This window comes from Pseudophryne corroboree, chromosome 7, assembly GCF_028390025.1.
Source record: "Pseudophryne corroboree isolate aPseCor3 chromosome 7, aPseCor3.hap2, whole genome shotgun sequence".
Lineage (NCBI taxonomy): Eukaryota > Metazoa > Chordata > Amphibia > Anura > Myobatrachidae > Pseudophryne > Pseudophryne corroboree.
Window position 1 is genome coordinate 362936351 of NC_086450.1, and position 17926 is coordinate 362954276.

At 48.9% G+C, this 17926-nt stretch overlaps 2 protein-coding genes across 5 annotated transcripts in view; one reads left to right on the forward strand and one right to left on the reverse strand.

Moving 5' to 3' along the window:
- TECPR1 (tectonin beta-propeller repeat containing 1) overlaps positions 1–7211 on the reverse strand; it is a 304477-nt gene extending 297266 nt beyond the window's left edge. Inside the window, exon 1 of one of the 4 annotated variants that reach the window (XM_063934496.1) lies at positions 7050–7206. The gene's annotated coding sequence lies outside the window, so the exon portion shown is untranslated. Of the gene's footprint in view, positions 1–7049 lie in introns of all 4 variants that reach the window. The other 3 variants (XM_063934495.1, XM_063934497.1, XM_063934498.1) reach the window with 3 other exon arrangements.
- Positions 7212–8406: 1195 nt separating this feature from the next.
- Positions 8407–10438, forward strand: LOC134943709 (uncharacterized). Its single transcript, XM_063932401.1, has 2 exons — positions 8407–9450; positions 9772–10438. Exons 1-2 carry the CDS (start codon positions 8811–8813, stop codon positions 10230–10232), a joined length of 1101 nt encoding a protein of 366 aa, XP_063788471.1. The 5' UTR covers positions 8407–8810; the 3' UTR covers positions 10233–10438.
- The last annotated feature ends 7488 nt before the right edge of the window (positions 10439–17926 follow it).

Genomic DNA, 17926 nt, shown 5'->3' on the forward strand with positions numbered 1-17926 from the left:
CCCATCTGTGTCACCCCTGTCTGTCTACCCCTCCCCTTTAGAATATAAGCTCTCACAAGCAGGGCCCTCTTCCGTCATGTGCTTATCCTTTTTCTTACTTTAATAATCTTCAAATGTACCACATCCAGCAGTCTTCTGCCACCTGATACTTATTCCAGTGTCATCTGCTGATGTAACTATGTTTATTTACCCTGTACTTGTCCTATATTGTCATCAACTGTAATGGTGTGTACACATGGCGAGATCCTTGCTATGCCCGATATTCACTTTGCGATTTCCCCTGAACTCCCTGGAGCCCAGCACCACCGATTTTGACTAACTTTTCTTGAAATATGGACTATGTGTGCTTACGATTTTGGCTTATGTGAGATGTCATTGACATGTGAGATGAACTAGATAGTACACCAATCTAGCAAGGATTGACTTGCCTGCACAGTCTATCTTTTCTTACGGTGCCGACCTGGCGGGACCACGCATCGGGATCGAATCGGGATCGCAAGGTGACTTTCACCTTGCAATCTGCACCAACTTTTCTTGAGATTTTGACTATATTTCTCGTAGTCCGTAGTGGATGCTGGGAACTCCGTAAGGACCATGGGGAATAGCGGCTCCGCAGGAGACTGGGCACAACTAAGAAAGATTTAGGACTACCTGGTGTGCACTGGCTCCTCCCTCTATGCCCCTCCTCCAGACCTCAGTTAGGAAACTGTGCCCGGAAGAGCTGACACAATAAGGAAAGGATTTTTGGAATCCCGGGTAAGACTCATACCAGCCACACCAATCACACCGTACAACTCGTGATACTATACCCAGTTAACAGTAGGAATAACAACTGAGCCTCACGAACAGATGGCTCATAACAATAACCCTTTAGTTAGGCAATAACTATATACAAGTATTGCAGACAATCCGCACTTGGGATGGGCGCCCAGCATCCACTACGGACTACGAGAAATAGATTTACCGGTGAGTAAAATCTTATTTTCTCTGACGTCCTAGTGGATGCTGGGAACTCCGTAAGGACCATGGGGATTATACCAAAGCTCCCAAATGGGCGGGAGAGTGCGGATGACTCTGCAGCACCGAATGAGCAAACTCAAGGTCCTCCTCAGCCAGGGTATCAAACTTGTAGAATTTAGCAAATGTGTTTGAACCCGACCAAGTAGCAGCTCGGCAAAGTTGTAAAGCCGAGACCCCTCGGGCAGCCGCCCAAGAAGAGCCCACTTTCCTCGTGGAATGGGCTTTTACAGATTTAGGATGCGGCAGTCCAGCCGCAGAATGTGCAAGTTGAATCGTACTACAGATCCAGCGAGCAATAGACTGCTTTGAAGCAGGAGCACCCAGCTTGTTGGGCGCATACAGGATAAATAGCGAGTCAGTTTTCCTGACTCCAGCCGTCCTGGAAACATAGATTTTCAGGGCCCTGACTACGTCCAGCAACTTGGAATCCTCCAAGTCCTTAGTAGCTGCAGGCACCACAATAGGTTGGTTCAAATGAAAAGCTGATACCACCTCAGGAAGAAATTGGGGACGAGTCCTCAATTCCGCCCTATCCATATGGAAAATCACATAAGGGCCTTTACATGACAAAGCCGCCAATTCTGACACACGCCTGGCCGAAGCCAAGGCCAACAGCATGACCACTTTCCACGTGAGATATTTTAGCTCCACGGTTTTAAGTGGCTCAAACCAAAGTGACTTAAGGAAATTCAACACCACGTTGAGATCCCAAGGTGCCACTGGAGGCACAAAAGGGGGCTGAATATGCAGCACTCCTTTAACAAACGTCTGAACTTCAGGCAGTGAAGCCAGTTCTTTTTGGAAGAAAATCGACAGAGCCGAAATCTGGACCTTAATGGAACCCAATTTTAGGCCCATAGTCACCCCTGACTGTAGGAAGTGCAGAAATCGACCCAGCTGAAATTCCTCCGTTGGGGCCCTTCTGGCCTCACACCACGCAACATATTTTCGCCATATGCGGTGATAATGGTTTGCGGTCACCTCCTTCCTAGCTTTAATCAGCGTAGGGATGACTTCCTCCGGAATGCCCTTTTCCTTCAGGGTCCGGCGTTCAACCGCCATGCCGTCAAACGCAGCCGCGGTAAGTCTTGGAACAGACAGGGCCCCTGCTGCAGCAGGGCCTGTCTGAGCGGCAGAGGCCATGGGTCCTCTGAGATCATTTCTTGAAGTTCTGGGTACCAAGCTCTTCTTGGCCAATCCGGAACCACAAGTATAGTTCTTACTCCTCTCCTTCTTATTATTCTCAGTACCTTGGGTATGAGAGGCAGAGGAGGGAACACATAAACCGACTGGTACACCCACGGTGTCACTAGAGCGTCCACAGCTATCGCCTGAGGGTCCCTTGACCTGGCGCAATATTTTTTTAGCTTTTTGTTGAGGCGGGACGCCATCATGTCCACCTGTGGCCGTTCCCAGCGATTTACAATCAGCTTGAAGACTTCTGGATGAAGTCCCCACTCTCCCGGGTGGAGGTCGTGCCTGCTGAGGAAGTCTGCTTCCCAGTTGTCCACTCCCGGAATGAACACTGCTGACAGTGCTATCACGTGATTTTCCACCCATCGGAGAATCCTTGTGGCTTCTGCCATCGCCATCCTGCTTCTTGTTCCGCCCTGTCGGTTTACATGGGCGACCGCCGTGATGTTGTCTGACTGGATCAGCACCGGCTGGTGTTGAAGCAGGGGTCTTGCCTGACTTAGGGCATTGTAAATGGCCCATAGTTCCAGAATATTTATGTGTAGGGAAGTCTCCTGACTTGTCCATAGTCCTTGGAAGTTTCTTCCCTGTGTGACTGCCCCCCAACCTCGAAGGCTGGCATCCATGGTCACCAGGACCCAGTCCTGTATGCCGAATCTGCGGCCCTCTAGAAGATGAGCACTCTGCAGCCACCACAACAGCGACACCCTGGTCCCTGGAGACAGGGTTATCAGCCGATGCATCTGAAGATGCGATCCGGACCACTTGTCCAACAGATCCCACTGAAAGATCCTTGCATGGAACCTTCCGAAAGGAATTGCTTCGTAAGAAGCCACCATCTTTCCCAGGACTCTCGTGCAATGGTGCACCGACACCTGTTTTGGTTTTAGGGGGTCTCTGACTAGAGATGACAGCTCCTTGGCCTTCTCCTCCGGGAGAAACACTTTTCTCTGTTCTGTGTCCAGAACCATCCCTAGGAACAGCAGGCGTGTCGTAGGGACCAGCTGTGACTTTGGAATGTTTAGAATCCAGCCGTGCTGTTGTAGCACTTCCCGAGATAGTGCTACCCCTACCAACAACTGCTCTCTGGACCTCGCCTTTATCAGGAGATCGTCCAAGTACGGGATAATTAAAACTCCCTTTCTTCGAAGGAGTATCATCATTTCCGCCATTACCTTGGTAAAGACCCTCGGAGCCGTGGAGAGACCGAACGGCAACGTCTGGAATTGGTAATGACAATCTTGTACCACAAACCTGAGGTACTCCTGGTGAGGATGGTAAATGGGGACATGTAGGTAAGCATCCTTGATGTCCAGCGATACCATGTAATCTCCCTCGTCCAGGCTTGCAATAACCGCCCTGAGCGATTCCATCTTGAACTTGAATTTTTTTATATATGTGTTCAAGGATTTCAAATTTAAAATGGGTCTCACCGAACCGTCCGGTTTCGGTACCACAAACATTGTGGAATAGTAACCCCTTCCTTGTTGAAGTAGGGGCACCTTTACTATCACTTGTTGTGAATACAGCTTTTGAATTGCCTGTAACACTGCCCCCCTGCCTGAGGGAGTGGTTGGCAAGGCAGATTTGAGGAAACGGCGGGGGGGAGACGTTTCGAATTCCAGTTTGTACCCCTGAGATACTATTTGAAGGATCCAGGGATCCACCCGTGAGCGAGCCCACTGATAGCTGAAATTTTTGAGACGGGCCCCCACCGTACCTGGCTCCGCCTGTGGAGCCCCAGCGTCATGCTGTGGACTTAGAGGAAGCGGGGGAGGACTTTTGCTCCTGGGAACTGGCTGTATGCTGCAGCTTTTTCCCTCTACCTCTGCCTCTGGGCAGAAAGGACGCGCCTTTAACCCGCTTGCCCCTATTGGGCCGAAAGGACTGTACCTGATAATACGGTGCTTTCTTTGGTTGTGAGGGAACATGGGGTAAAAATGCTGACTTCCCAGCTGTCGCTGTGGAAACGAGGTCCGAGAGACCATCCCCAAACAACTCCTCACCCTTGTAAGGCAAAACTTCCATGTGCCTTTTAGAATCTGCATCTCCTGTCCACTGCCGAGTCCACAATCCTCTCCTGGCAGAAATGGACATTGCGTTTATTTTAGATGCCAGCCGGCAAATATCCCTCTGTGCATCTCTCATGTATAAGACAGCGTCTTTAATATGCTCTACGGTTAGCAATATAGTGTCCCTATCTAGGGTATCAATGTTTTCCGACAGGGAATCTGACCACGTAGCTGCAGCACTGCACATCCATGCTGAAGCAATAGCCGGTCTCAGTATAATTCCTGAGTGTGTATATACAGACTTCAGGATAGCCTCCTGCTTTCTATCTGCAGGTTCCTTTAGGGCGGCCGTGTCCGGAGACGGTAGTGCCACCTTTTTAGACAGACGTGTGAGCGCTTTATCCACCCTAGGGGATGTCTCCCAATGTGACCTGTCCTCTGGCGGGAAAGGGTACGCCATTAGTAACTTTTTTGAAATTACCAGTTTTTTATCGGGAGAAGCCCACGCTTCTTCACACACTTCATTTAATTCATCAGATGGGGGAAACACCACTGGTAGCTTTTTCTCCCCAAACATAATACCCTTTTTTGCGGTACCTGGGGTAATATCAGAAATGTGCAACACATTTTTCATTGCCGTAATCATATAACGAATGGCTCTATTGGAATGTACACTAGTCTCATCGCCGTCGACACTGGAGTCAGTATCCGTGTCGACATCTGTGTCTGCCATCTGAGGTAGTGGGCGTTTTAGAGCCCCTGATGGCTTTTGAGACGCCTGGGCAGGCACGGGCTGAGCAGCCGGCTGTCCCACATCTGCTATGTCGTCAAACCTTTTATGTAAGGAGTTGACACTGTCGCGTAATTCCTTCCACATGTCCATCCATTCAGGTGTCGACCCTGCAGGGGGTGACATCACATTTATCGGCACCTGCTCCGCCTCCACATAAGCCTCCTCATCAAACATGTCGACACAGCCGTACCGACACACCACACACACACAGGGAATGCTCTGACTGAGGACAGGACCCCACAAAGTCCTTTGGGGAGACAGAGAGAGAGTATGCCAGCACACACCAGAGCGCTATATAATGCAGGGATTCACACTACACAGTGATTTTTCCCCTATAGCTGCTAATATTACACAGATTGTGCCTAAATTTAGTGCCCCCCCTCTCTTTTTTACCCTATGGAGTCTGGAAACTGCAGGGGAGAGCCTGGGGAGTGTCCTTCTAGCGGAGCTGTGAGGGTAAATGGCGCCAGTGTGCTGAGGGAGATAGCTCCGCCCCTTTTTCGGCTGACTTCTCCCGCTTTTTTATGGAAAGTTATGGCAGGGGATTTTACACATATATAGTCTTAATGACTATATTATGTGGTCATTTTCCAAGTAAGGTACTCTTATTGCAGCCGATTTCCAAGAACGTCTTCTTGCTTCTGGCTCTGCAAGGGGGACGGCGGTGCGGCTCCGGGACCGGACGACCGAGGCTGGGCCTGTGTTCGATCCCTCTGGAGCTAATGGTGTCCAGTAGCCTAGAAGCCCAAGCTAGCTGCAAGCAGGTAGGTTCGCTTCTCTCCCCTCGGTCCCTCGTAGCAGTGAGTCTGTTGCCAGCAGATCTCACTGAAAATAAAATACTTTCTTTTCTAGAAGCTCAGGAGAGCCCCTAGTGTGCATCCAGCTCGGCCGGGCACAAAATTCTAACTGAGGTCTGGAGGAGGGGCATAGAGGGAGGAGCCAGTGCACACCAGGTAGTCCTAAATCTTTCTTAGTTGTGCCCAGTCTCCTGCAGAGCCGCTATTCCCCATGGTCCTTACGGAGTTCCCAGCATCCACTAGGACGTCAGAGAAATAATAATTGATACACAAGGATAGGCGCTATCTATTGCATTGTTTTCCACCAGCAGTTTACCAACATATATACTGATTTCACTGTCTTTTACATGAAGCACTGTAAGTGGGAATAGTATAATGCAGTGGTTCTCAAACTGTGTGCCGTGGCACCCTGGGGTGCTGCGGGACACTTGCAGGGGTGCCTAAGATGGTGGTCAAGGACCAATTCAAACTATTTCTGGTCAATGTAATCAGCAAAACCAGAGCTGATGGCTGCCAATCTTAAAATACTGTATGTGGTCAAACAGAAGCAAATCTTGTCCCTCACCACATAATTGAACCTAAGTTTGACATATAAACATAATTTACTTAATTTAATATATATATCTTTTTTTAAGTATCTCGAAAAAGAAGCTATTGGCCTAGCGGTGCCATGAACAAAATTCTGATACTCTAGGGCGCAGTAATTCAAGAGTTTGAGAACCACTGGTATAATGACTTAATAATAAACAAAACAAAACCATAAATGTGCTACAAACAGTACATACATTTGCATTTATACTATAGTGACTGTAGTATATGTTGCTGTGCTGAATGCACTTGTAACCTGCATGGTTGTTTATTTCATGTTTATTTACGTACGCCCATAAGGCATATATAGCAGATGGGCAGTTCTTGTATTAAAAGCAAATAAATAACTAATATCTACTATTTGTATAACTATATGTATAATCTTGTGCACGGGTGTGTGTATATATGAAACACAGCCCAGCATGTAATGTAACATACATGATATACCATATTAGACACAGGGTGAGATCACCCCAGCACAACAGTGCCCACTGCCCACAGGAGATGAGCATAAGTCCCCCCCGGCCATCTGGAGTGATAAATGCTCTCGTTAACCCTGTATATGCTGGGTAAGAGTGACAGGCTGGGAAGCACTGGCAAGGTCTATCACTGCGCCAGGGAATATGGCAGCATGCAGCAGCTTACCTGGCCGCCCCCCAGTGACCCGCAGGGCCCGGTCACACACACGGGGAATGGTGACACAATGATGCCATCACGTCTCTATAGTCCCCTCCCTGCTGATAGCAGCAGCAGCAGCAGGCACAGGGGCGGGCACTGTCCATCTCCACGCTCTCCTATTGGTTACCACATCAAGACAGCGGCTACTAACTGAGCTGCCATTGGTTGCAGTACCTCCACGTCAGATTTAGTGACAGCGGCGGAATACAGTAGTGTGGCAGCACACACTGCCAGTCAGCGATGGTCAGATGGGGGCAGTAGTGTGTAGGGAGTAGGAGGGGTCAGGCGCTGGCAGGCAGGGCATCACTGGGGTAGGAGCACCTCCCTAATCGTCACACAGGTCTCAGGGATTAGGCGAAAGCCGGACCGGATCAGCTACCTGCAGCGACCTCTCTCCCTGGGGAGCTGTGTAAGCGCCTTCCCGTCCGGCTGGGTATGCCTGTGGCAGGCTGTCACCGCCGGGGAGGGAGAGTTCACAGCCGGCTCCCCGTCCGAACCTGCTGCTGCTGCTCCCGGACTGACAGGAGGCTGCCAGCGGGAGAGGGAGGGAGGGGGATACGGAGATGGCTGCTGGTGCTACAGATCATCTGTGCACCTCTTACTGCATAGTTAGGGGGCAGATGTTTTTAATACAATGTTGGAAATAAATGATTAATAATAAATCACTACTTGCCGCTGTTAATGTTGGAAGGGTAGGGTAACAGGGAATGCCATTGCCTATACGTTGCATACCTCCCAACATGACCCTCTCCAGGAGGGACAAAATGCTCTGTTCCTGGACTTCCCTCTTAATGTATGACTGCCATCACCTGTACTGGAACACCTTTCCTTTCCATTAACCTGTTCAACACAGGTGCCGGCAATCATATATTAAGAGAAAAGTCCAGAAGCAGAGCATTGTGTCCCTCCTGGAGAGGCTCATGTTGGGAAGTATGCAGTTGATTATAAAAAGAAACAACAACAACAAATACAACCCTCCTCCATTTGTGGCGATTAATGTTTCACAATTGAACTTTTGACTATTTTAATAATTAATTCTGCTATCCAGAAAGGGGCACAGGCCAACTCATGCAGCTGCCCTGGGTGCAGGAACAGGACACAGTCTACCACAAACTTCCAGGTGCCAGAACAGAGCGCAGACCTCCTTATAGCATACTTGCCTACCTGACCCTCTCCATGAGGGAGAAAATGCTCTGTTCCTGGACTTTCCTGGTAATGTATGATTGCCATCACCTGTGGTGAGCTAGTTAATTGATAAGAAAGGTGTTTCACCACAGGTGATGGCAATCATACATTACCAGGAAAATCCAGGAACAGAGCATTTTCTCCCTCATGGAGAGGGTCAGGTAGGCAAGTATGCCTTATAGCCATTCTGGGTGCCAGAATGGGGAGCAACTTACCTTAGCCAGCTGTTCCAGGTGCCGGAATAGGCAGCAGACCACCTTATATAGTCATTCCATGTACTAGAACGGGGAGGCAGTCAATTGATACCCCTTTTACACTCGCATGAAAATCCCGGGATATTGCACGTGAACGCGCATCATCCCGGCATTTTTGTCAGTGTGAAAGGGTACAGGGACAATTTCCCGGGTCGAGCATCCCGGGATTTCAACCCTGGTCTCGACCAGGGTTGGTCCCGGGACCGTCCCAGGAAGCTGGGTAGTGTGAAAGGGCCCGTCCTGGGATTCACTACCCGGGACTGTTAAAAGGCCTCCGATTGGAGCTTTCATGGGCTCAGAAAAGATGATGTCATCTTTCAGAGCCCTGGGGAGCGTCCTTGATGCGTGTGAGGAAGGCAGCATGGCGACCTGGACAGACCAGGAGGTTAGAGAGTTGCTGAGCATTAGGGGAGAGGAGGAAATAATGAGGCAGATCACAGGCACAGTTAAAGATGCAGTGATTTATAAAAACATCTCCAAGATGCTGGAAGCCAGGGGAATCATCCGCACACAGCAGCAAGTGTTAAACAAAATGAAAACTCTTAAAAAGCAGTTTCTAAAGGTGCATGACAACAACAGGAAAAAGAGCGGTGTTGGCCGTATCGACTGGCAGTACTATGACATCTGCGCCAATATCTTTGGAAACACAGCTATATGCAGTCCGGTGAGTCTGTCTTCCAGTTCACAGTACACTGCTACAGAAGGCACTGCAGAAGAGACACAGACAAGCAGTGACGTCTGTCCGTCATCCCCGTTGTTAATTGACGACACACCTGAGGACAGCGACACATCCTCCCAGCCGTCCATAAACACATCCAGAAACGACGACAGCATAACTGCAACCATTGAAGACGTCGTGGAAGCTCAGACCAGTGACAGTGGGACTGTACAAAGTACCGTCACCGTCACCCCAACTTTACAGAAAAACAGTAAGTACATGTTTAGAAATTAACACTCATAGCACAAATCCACAATTGTTAATCATCCGGTTATGTGCGTAGTATGAGTGGCCAGTGTGGCAGCAACGTGGCGAGCGCAAATGAGCCCCTTGCAGGATCACTGCGCTCAGCACGCTGCTGGCACGGTGGCACGCTTTGCAATTTCTGCCCCCACCCAGGGGGGCTTTGCATTTTTATAAATAGTTCAATGTTGCAGAGTAGTTAGTGTGTAGGTGGATTAATGCCACAAACACATGTTTGCTAACGCTGCTATTTTTATATACGCTCATTTTGTATTTCTTCTCTTCACAGTTTACACCGTACCGCCTAGAAGGAAGAAACTGAACAGAGCGGAGCAAGTGGCTAAAGCCATGTCAAATGTCCTTGTCGACCAACTCCGAGAGATGGACGCTACAATGTCCGCACAGGAGGATGCAAGGCTCGACAGGTTTCTAGAGGCAGAACGCCAAATGCATGATGCATTTCTTTCCCAAGTCATGACAATGCAGGAACGCATGAGTAGAGAGCAGTGTGGCCGCCACAGGGAATTGCACCAAATGAACATGGCGTTCTATGAGCGTATGACCAATACCTCAAGAGCACCAATCCAACACCACAACTCACAATACCCTGAGCAGGGTTTTTCATCATTTAATCCTGGCCCATACTATGCCCCAAATACTGCACCATCTAGTGCGCAAAGCAGAGTTTACTGTATTGCGCAATTTGCCGTAAAACACAGTGAATTTCTTATTGTTGTTATTTGTTGTTAAATAACCACAGTGTGGTCATTGTTTATGCACAACTGTTTGTGCCTTCTTTAATTTTTTTTCTATGTTCTGTTTTGTATAGTGTCTACATTAAAGCACTTTTTATTTATTTCTCTGACGTCCTAGTGGATGCTGGGAACTCCGTAAGGACCATTGGGAATAGACGGGCTCCGCAGGAGACTGGGCACTCTAAAGAAAGATTTAGTACTATATGGTGTGCACTGGCTCCTCCCACTATGACCCTCCTCCAGACCTCAGTTGGATTTCTGTGCCCGGCCGAGCTGGATGCACACTAGGGGCTCTCCTGAGCTCCTAGAAAGAAAGTTTATTTTAGGTTTTTTATTTTACAGTGAGACCTGCTGGCAACAGGCTCACTGCATCGAGGGACTAAGGGGAGAAGAAGCGAACCTACCTGCTTGCAGCTAGCTTGGGCTTCTTAGGCTATTGGACACCATTAGCTCCAGAGGGATCGACCGCATGGAACTGGCCTTGGTGTTCGTTCCCGGAGCCGCGCCGCCGTCCCCCTTACAGAGCCAGAAGCAAGAAGAGGTCCGGAAAATCGGCGGCAGAAGACTTCGGTCTTCACCAAGGTAGCGCACAGCACTGCAGCTGTGCGCCATTGCTCCCCATGCACACTTCACACTGCGGTCACTGAGGGTGCAGGGCGCTGGGGGGGGGCGCCCTGAGGGCAATATATGACACCTTGGCTGGCAAATCTACATCATATATAGTCCTAGAGGCTATATAGATGTAAAATTACCCCTGCCAGTATTCCAGAAAAAGCGGGAGAAAGTCAGTTGAAAAAGGGGCGGGGCTTCTCCCTCAGCACACTGGCGCCATTTTCTCTTCACAGTGCAGCTGGAAGACAGCTCCCCAGGCTCTCCCCTGTAGTTTTCAGGCTCAAAGGGTTAAAAAGAGAGGGGGGGGGGCACAAAATTTAGGCGCAATATTGTATATACAAGCAGCTATTGGGAAAAATTCACTCAATATAGTGTTAATCCCAAAATTATATAGCGCTCTGGTGTGTGCTGGCATACTCTCTCTCTGTCTCCCCAAAGGGCTGTGTGGGGTCCTGTCCTCAATCAGAGCATTCCCTGTGTGTGTGTGCGGTGTGTCGGTACGGCTGTGTCGACACGTTTGATGAGGAGGCTTATGTGATGGCAGAGCAGATGCCGATAAATGTGATGTCGCCCCCTGTGGGGCCGACACCAGAGTGGATGGATAGGTGGAAGGTATAAACCGACAGTGTCAACTCCTTACATAAAAGGCTGGATGACGTAACAGCTATGGGACAGCCGGCTTCTCAGCCTGCGCCTGCCCAGGCGTCTCAAAGGCCATCAGGGGCTCAAAAACGCCCGCTCCCTCAGATGGCAGACACAGATGTCGACACGGAGTCTGACTCCAGTGTCGACGAGGTTGAGACATATACACAATCCACTAGGAACATCAGTTACATGATCCCGGCAATAAAAAATGTGTTACACATTTCTGACATTAACCCAAGTACCACTAAAAAAGGGTTTTATGTTTGGGGAGAAAAAGCAGGCAGTGTTTTGTTCCCCCATCAAATGAGTGAATGAAGTGTGAAAAAGCGTGGGTTCCCCCGATAAGAAACTGGTAATTTCTAAAAAGTTACTGATGGCGTACCCTTTCCCGCCAGAGGATAAGTTACGCTGGGAGATATCCTCTAGGGTGGATAAGGCGCTCACACATTTGTCAAAAAAGGTGGCACTGCCGTCTTAGGATACGGCCACTTTGAAGGTACCTGCTGATAAAAAGCAGGAGGCTATCCTGAAGTCTGTATTTACACACTCAGGTACTAGACTGAGAACTGCAGATAGTGCTGCTGCAGCGTGGTCTGTAACCCTGTCAAACAGGGATACTATTTTGCGAACATAAGACGTCGTCTTATATATGAGGGATGCACAGAGGGATATTTTGCCGGCTGGCATCCAGAATTAATGCAATGTCCATTCTGTCAGGAGGGTATTAGAGACCCGACACTGGACAGGTGATGCTGACTTTAAAAGGCACATAGAGCCTTATAATGGTGAGGAATTGTTTGGGGATGGTCTCTGGGACCTCGTATCCACAGCAACAGCTGGGAAGAAAAATTTTTACCTCAGGTTTCCTCACAGCCTAAGAAAGCACTGTATTATCAGGTACTGTCCTTTCGGCTTCAGAAAAGCAAGCGGGTCAAAGGCGCTTCCTTTCTGCACAGAGACGAGGGAAGAGGGAAAAAGCTGCACCAGTCAGCCAGTTCCCAGAATCAAAATTCTTCCCCCGCTTCCTCTGAGTCCACCGCATGACGCGGGGGCTCCACAGGCGTAGCCAGGTACGGTGGGGGGCCGCCTCAAAAATTTCAGCGATCAGTGGGCTCGCTCACAGGTGGATCCCTGGATCCTTCAAGTAGTATCTCAGGGATACAAGCTGGAATATGAGGCGTCTCCCCCCCGCCGTTTCCTCAAATCTGCCTTGCCGACAACTCCCTCAGGCAGGGAGGCTGTGCTAGAGGCAATTCACAAGCTGTATTCCCAGCAGGTGATAGTCAAGGTGCCCCTACTTCAACAAGGACGGGGTTACTATTCCACACTGTTTGTGGTACCGAAACCGGACGGTTCGGTGAGACCCATTTTAAATTTGAAATCCTTGAACACATACATAAAAAAATTCAAGTTCAAGATGGAATCGCTCAGGGCGGTTATTGCAAGCCTGGAGGAGGGGGATTACATGGTATCCCTGGACATCAAGGATGCTTACCTACATGTCCCCATTTACCATCCTCACCAGGAGTACCTCAGATTTGTGGTACAGGATTGCCATTACCAATTCCAAACACTGCCGTTTGGACTGTCCACGGCACCGAGGGTCTTTACCAAGGTAATGGCAGAAATGATGATACTCCTTCGAAAAAAGGGAGTTTTAATTATCCCGTACTTGGACGATCTCCTTATAAAGGCGAGGTCCAAGGAGCAGTTGTTGGTCGGAGTAGCACTATCTCGGGAAGTGCTACAACAGCACGGATGGATTCTATACATTCCAAAGTCACAGCTGGTTCCTACCACACGCCTACTGTTCCTGGGGATGGTTCTGGACACAGAACAGAAAAAAAAATTCTCCCGGAGGAGAAAGCCAAGGAGCTGTCATCTCTAGTCAGAGACCTCCTGAAACCAAAACAGGTATCGGTGCATCACTGCACACGAGTCCTGGGAAAAAGGTAGCTTCTTACGAAGCAAAATTCCATTCGGCAGGTTCCATGCAAGAACCTTTCAGTGGGACCTCTTGGACAAGTGGTCGGGATCGCATCTTCAGATGCATCGGCTGATAACCCTGTCTCCAAGGACCAGGGTATCTCTACTGTGGTGGCTGCAGAGTGCTCATCTTCAAGAGGGCCGCAGATTCGGCATACAGGACTGGGTCCTGGTAACCACGGATGCCGGCCTTCGAGGCTGGGGGGCAGTCACACAGGGAAGAAATTTCCAAGGACTTTGGTCAAGTCAGGAGTCGTCCCTACACATAAATATTCTGGAACTGAGGGCCATTTACAATGCCCTAAGTCTGGCAAGGCCTCTGCTTCAAAACCAGCCAGTACTGATCCAATCAGACAACATCACGGCAGTCGCCCATGTGAACCGACAGGGCGGCACAAGAAGCAGGATGGCGATGGCAGAAGCCACAAGGATTCTCTGATGGGCGGAAAATCACGTCTTAGCACTGTCAGCAGTGTTCATTCCGGGAGTGGACAACTGGGAAGCAGACTTCCTCAGCAGACACGACCTACACCCGGGAGAGTGGGGACTTCATCCAGAAGTCTTCCAACTGTTGGTAAACCGTTGGGAAAGGCCACAGGTGGACATGATGGCGTCCCGCCTAAACAAAAAACTAGATATTGCGCCAGGTCAAGGGACCCTCAGGCAATAGCTGTGGACGCTCTAGTGACACCGTGGGTGTACCAGTCGGTTTATGTATTCCCTCCTCTGCCTCTCATACCAAAGGTACTGAGAATAATAAGAAAACGAGGAGTAAGAACGATACTCGTGGTTCCGGATGGGCCAAGAAGAGCTTGGTACCCAGAACTTCAAGAAATTATATCAGAGGACCCATGGCCTCTACCGCTTAGACAGGATCTACTACAGCAGGGGCCCTGTCTGTTCCAAGACTTACCGTGGCTGCGTTTGACGGCATGGTGGTTGAATTCCGGATCCTAAAGGAAACCTAAAGGAAAAGGGCATTCCGGAAGAAGTCATTCCTACGCTGATAAAAGCCAGGAAAGAAGTAACCGCAAACCATTATCACCGTATTTGGCGAAAATATGTTGCGTGGTGTGAGGCCAGGAAGGCCCCAACAGAGGAATTTCAGCTGGGTCGTTTTCTGCACTTCCTACAGTCAGGGGTGACTATGGGCCTAAAATTGGGTTCCATTAAGGTCCAGATTTCGGCTCTGTCGATTTTCTTCCAGAAAGAACTGGCTTCACTGCCTGGAGTTCAGACATTTGTAAAGGGAGTAATACATATTCAGCCCCCTTTTGTGCCTCCTGTGGCACCTTGGGATCTCAACGTGGTGTTGAGTTTCTTAAAATCACATTGGTTTGAGCCACTTAAAACTGTGGATTTTAAATATCTCACGTGGAAAGTGGTCATGTTATTGGCCTTGGCTTCGCCAGGCGTGTGTCAGAATTGGCGGCTTTGTCATGTAAAAGCCCTTATCTGATTTTCCATATGGATAGGGCAGAATTGAGGACTCGTCCCCAGTTTCTCCCTAAGGTGGTATCAGCTTTTCACTTGAACCAACCTATTGTAGTGCCTGCGGCTACTAGGGACTTGGAAGATTCCAAGTTACTGGACGTAGTCAGGGCCTTAAAAATTTATATTTCCAGGACGGCTGGAGTCAGGAAAACTGACTCGCTTTTTATCCTGTTGGCACCCAACAAAATAGGTGCTCCTGCTTCTAAGCAGACTATTGCTCGCTGAATTTGTAGCACAATTCAGCTGGAGCATTCTGCGGCTGGATTGCCGCATCCTAAATCAGTAAAAGCCCATTCCACGAGGAAAGTGGGCTCATCTTGGGCGGCTGCCCGAGGGGTCTCGGCTTTACAATTTTGCCGAGCTGCAACTTGGTCAGGGGCTAACACGTTTGCTAAATTCTACAAAATTGATACCCTGGCTGAGGAGGACCTTGAGTTCTCTCATTCGGTGCTGCAGAGTCATCCGCACTCTCCCGCCCGTTTGGGAGCTTTGGTATAATCCCCATGGTCCTTACGGAGTTCCCAGCATGCACTAGGACGTCAGAGAAAATAAGATTTTACTCACCGGTAAATCTATTTCTCGTAGTCCGTAGTGGATGCTGGGCGCCCATCCCAAGTGCGGATTGTCTGCAATACTTGTATGTAGTTATTGCCTAACTAAGGGTTATTGTTGAGCCATCTGTTGAGAGGCTCAGTTATATTTCATACTGTTAACTGGGTGTAGTATCACGAGTTATACGGTGTGATTGGTGTGGCTGGTATGAGTCTTACCCGGGATTCAAAATCCTTCCTTATTGTGTCAGCTCTTCCGGGCACAGTATCCTAACTGAGGTCTGGAGGAGGGTCATAGTGGGAGGAGCCAGTGCACACCAGATAGTACTAAATCTTTCTTTAGAGTGCCCAGTCTCCTGCGGAGCCCGTCTATTCCCCATGGTCCTTACGGAGTTCCCAGCATCCACTACGGACTACGAGAAATAGATTTACCGGTGAGCAAAATCTTATTTTTTTACACAGTAATAATATACTGCAGGGACACTGTGGTTTATGGTGTTGTATCTACAAGCCTACCAGTGTTTTTTTTTTTTTTATGCCAATCAAAACTTGTTTGCAAATCTATGCATAACATTCCCATTTGTGCGTAACAGTAGACCATGTTTTCAGTGTTTTCTACATTGTTTCTGCATATATACAAAGTTTGTGGCAATGTGGTTTTTTTGGAAAATCATAAATATTGAAACCAAAGATCAAAGGTGGAATACAAAATAAAAAAAAAACGTAATTCACCAAACATGTTGTGCTGATTCTTAAACACTATTGTACCAGTGCTGCAAGGTTGGACGTAATAGTGTGGCGCATTTGTTCTGCAGCGGAGTTTGAGGCAGTCCCAAACAAAGCACCTTCCACATGTGGGTTTATAACCTCAGGGTCCTGCACAGTCCACTCAGGAAGGAATAGCTCATTTTTCAGTTCACAGATGTTGTGCAGTATACAGCACGCAGCTACTACATTAGGCATATTCTTTAGGTCCACATCATTGCGCTTCATCAAACAACGCCATCTTCCTTTTAACCTGCTAAAGGCGTTCTCAACCACCATCCTTGCTGAACTCAGGGTGTGAGTATAGGTTTGTTGCTCTGGGGTTAACTGGACCTGTTGGGTGTAGCCTTTCATAATCCAGGGGCGTAAAGGGTATGCAGCATCCCCGATGATGTGGACAGGGATCTCCACCCCATTCACAATCTTTGCACACTCTTTGGGGTACAGCCAGCCTCCCTGGTTCTCCTCTACGATGTTGTACAGGTCAGAATTGGCAAGAACTCGGGAGTCATGAGATCGGCCTGGCCAGCCAATAAACACATCTAAAGAACAGTAAAATTTAAAAAAGTTAGAATGTAAAACTCACACATGCAACTCATCCACCACCCCAAAAATAAACACTTACCAATATTTGTGGTCCACAACAGCCTGTAATATGATGGAGTGCCAGCCCTTCCTATTAAAATAGTCAGCATGGTTGTCACGTGGGGCAATAATGGGGATGTGTGTCCCATCAATCGCTCCTCCACACTGCGGATAGCCTCGCTTCACAAATCCTTTGATGGTATCCTGTAAGCGCTGTCCTTGTGGTAGAGATATGAAGCGCTTGTATAAGGTAGATACAATTGCTTTAGTCACCTGGTGGACTATGACACAGCAGGTGGAGATCGCAAAACCGAACAAGCATGAGACTGAGCGGTACTCTCCTGGGATAGCATACCACCACAATGCAATAGCTAATCTCCTGCGTGCCTCGATGGGTCTCCTAAGCCTGGTGGTCTGCATGTCAAGTGCTGGGGTAAGTAATTCCAGGATGTAGTTAAAGGTTGCACGAGACACACGGAAGTTAGCCATCCACTCCTCATCCTGGTAAGCTTCCACGGTCCTCATAAAGGCTTCTCCGTGCCGGCGATCTCTGGACCAAAATGAGCGGTTAGGGCCCATACTCACGCTCAGGATGGTACTCATCCTGGATGATATGAGGGCTCTCCTCCTGCGCAAATATTGGCGGCGACTAGCAGCCCTATCCAGCATAAATTGCACCCTCCTCATCCTCATAAAATATATGTGCAGTATACTGCACAGTGTGACAAGCTGCATCATGCTGTCAGTGGCTGTATGAAACATCTGCAAAGCAGAAAGAATCATGAGCTCAGGCATACACACTGGTACTCCGTCGGCCATGACTTCAGCAATGGTGTGAGCAGGCACCACCCCTCCCTTTGTTGACTAGTGTGACCTCATCTATGTGAGCCAGAAAAGGCCATTTCTAATGACATGCATATGCATTTGCAGGGATATCCCGGGATCAGTGTAAATGGGGCTGTCCCGGGTCGATCCCAGGTCTTAGTGCAGTGTGAAAGGGGTCAGTCCCGGGAAGGCATCCTGGGACGCATCCCGGGAAGCATCCCGGGAG

What these genes read in the sequence shown, in the direction of transcription:
- LOC134943709 (XM_063932401.1), top strand. Translation starts at nt 8,811, where the DNA reads ATGGGCTCAGAAAAGATGATGTCATCTTTCAGAGCCCTGGGGAGCGTC. An exon ending in CCCAACTTTACAGAAAAACA is followed by an intron (nt 9,451 to 9,771) that starts GTAAGTACATGT and finishes TTCTCTTCACAG; the next exon opens with TTTACACCGTACCGCCTAGA.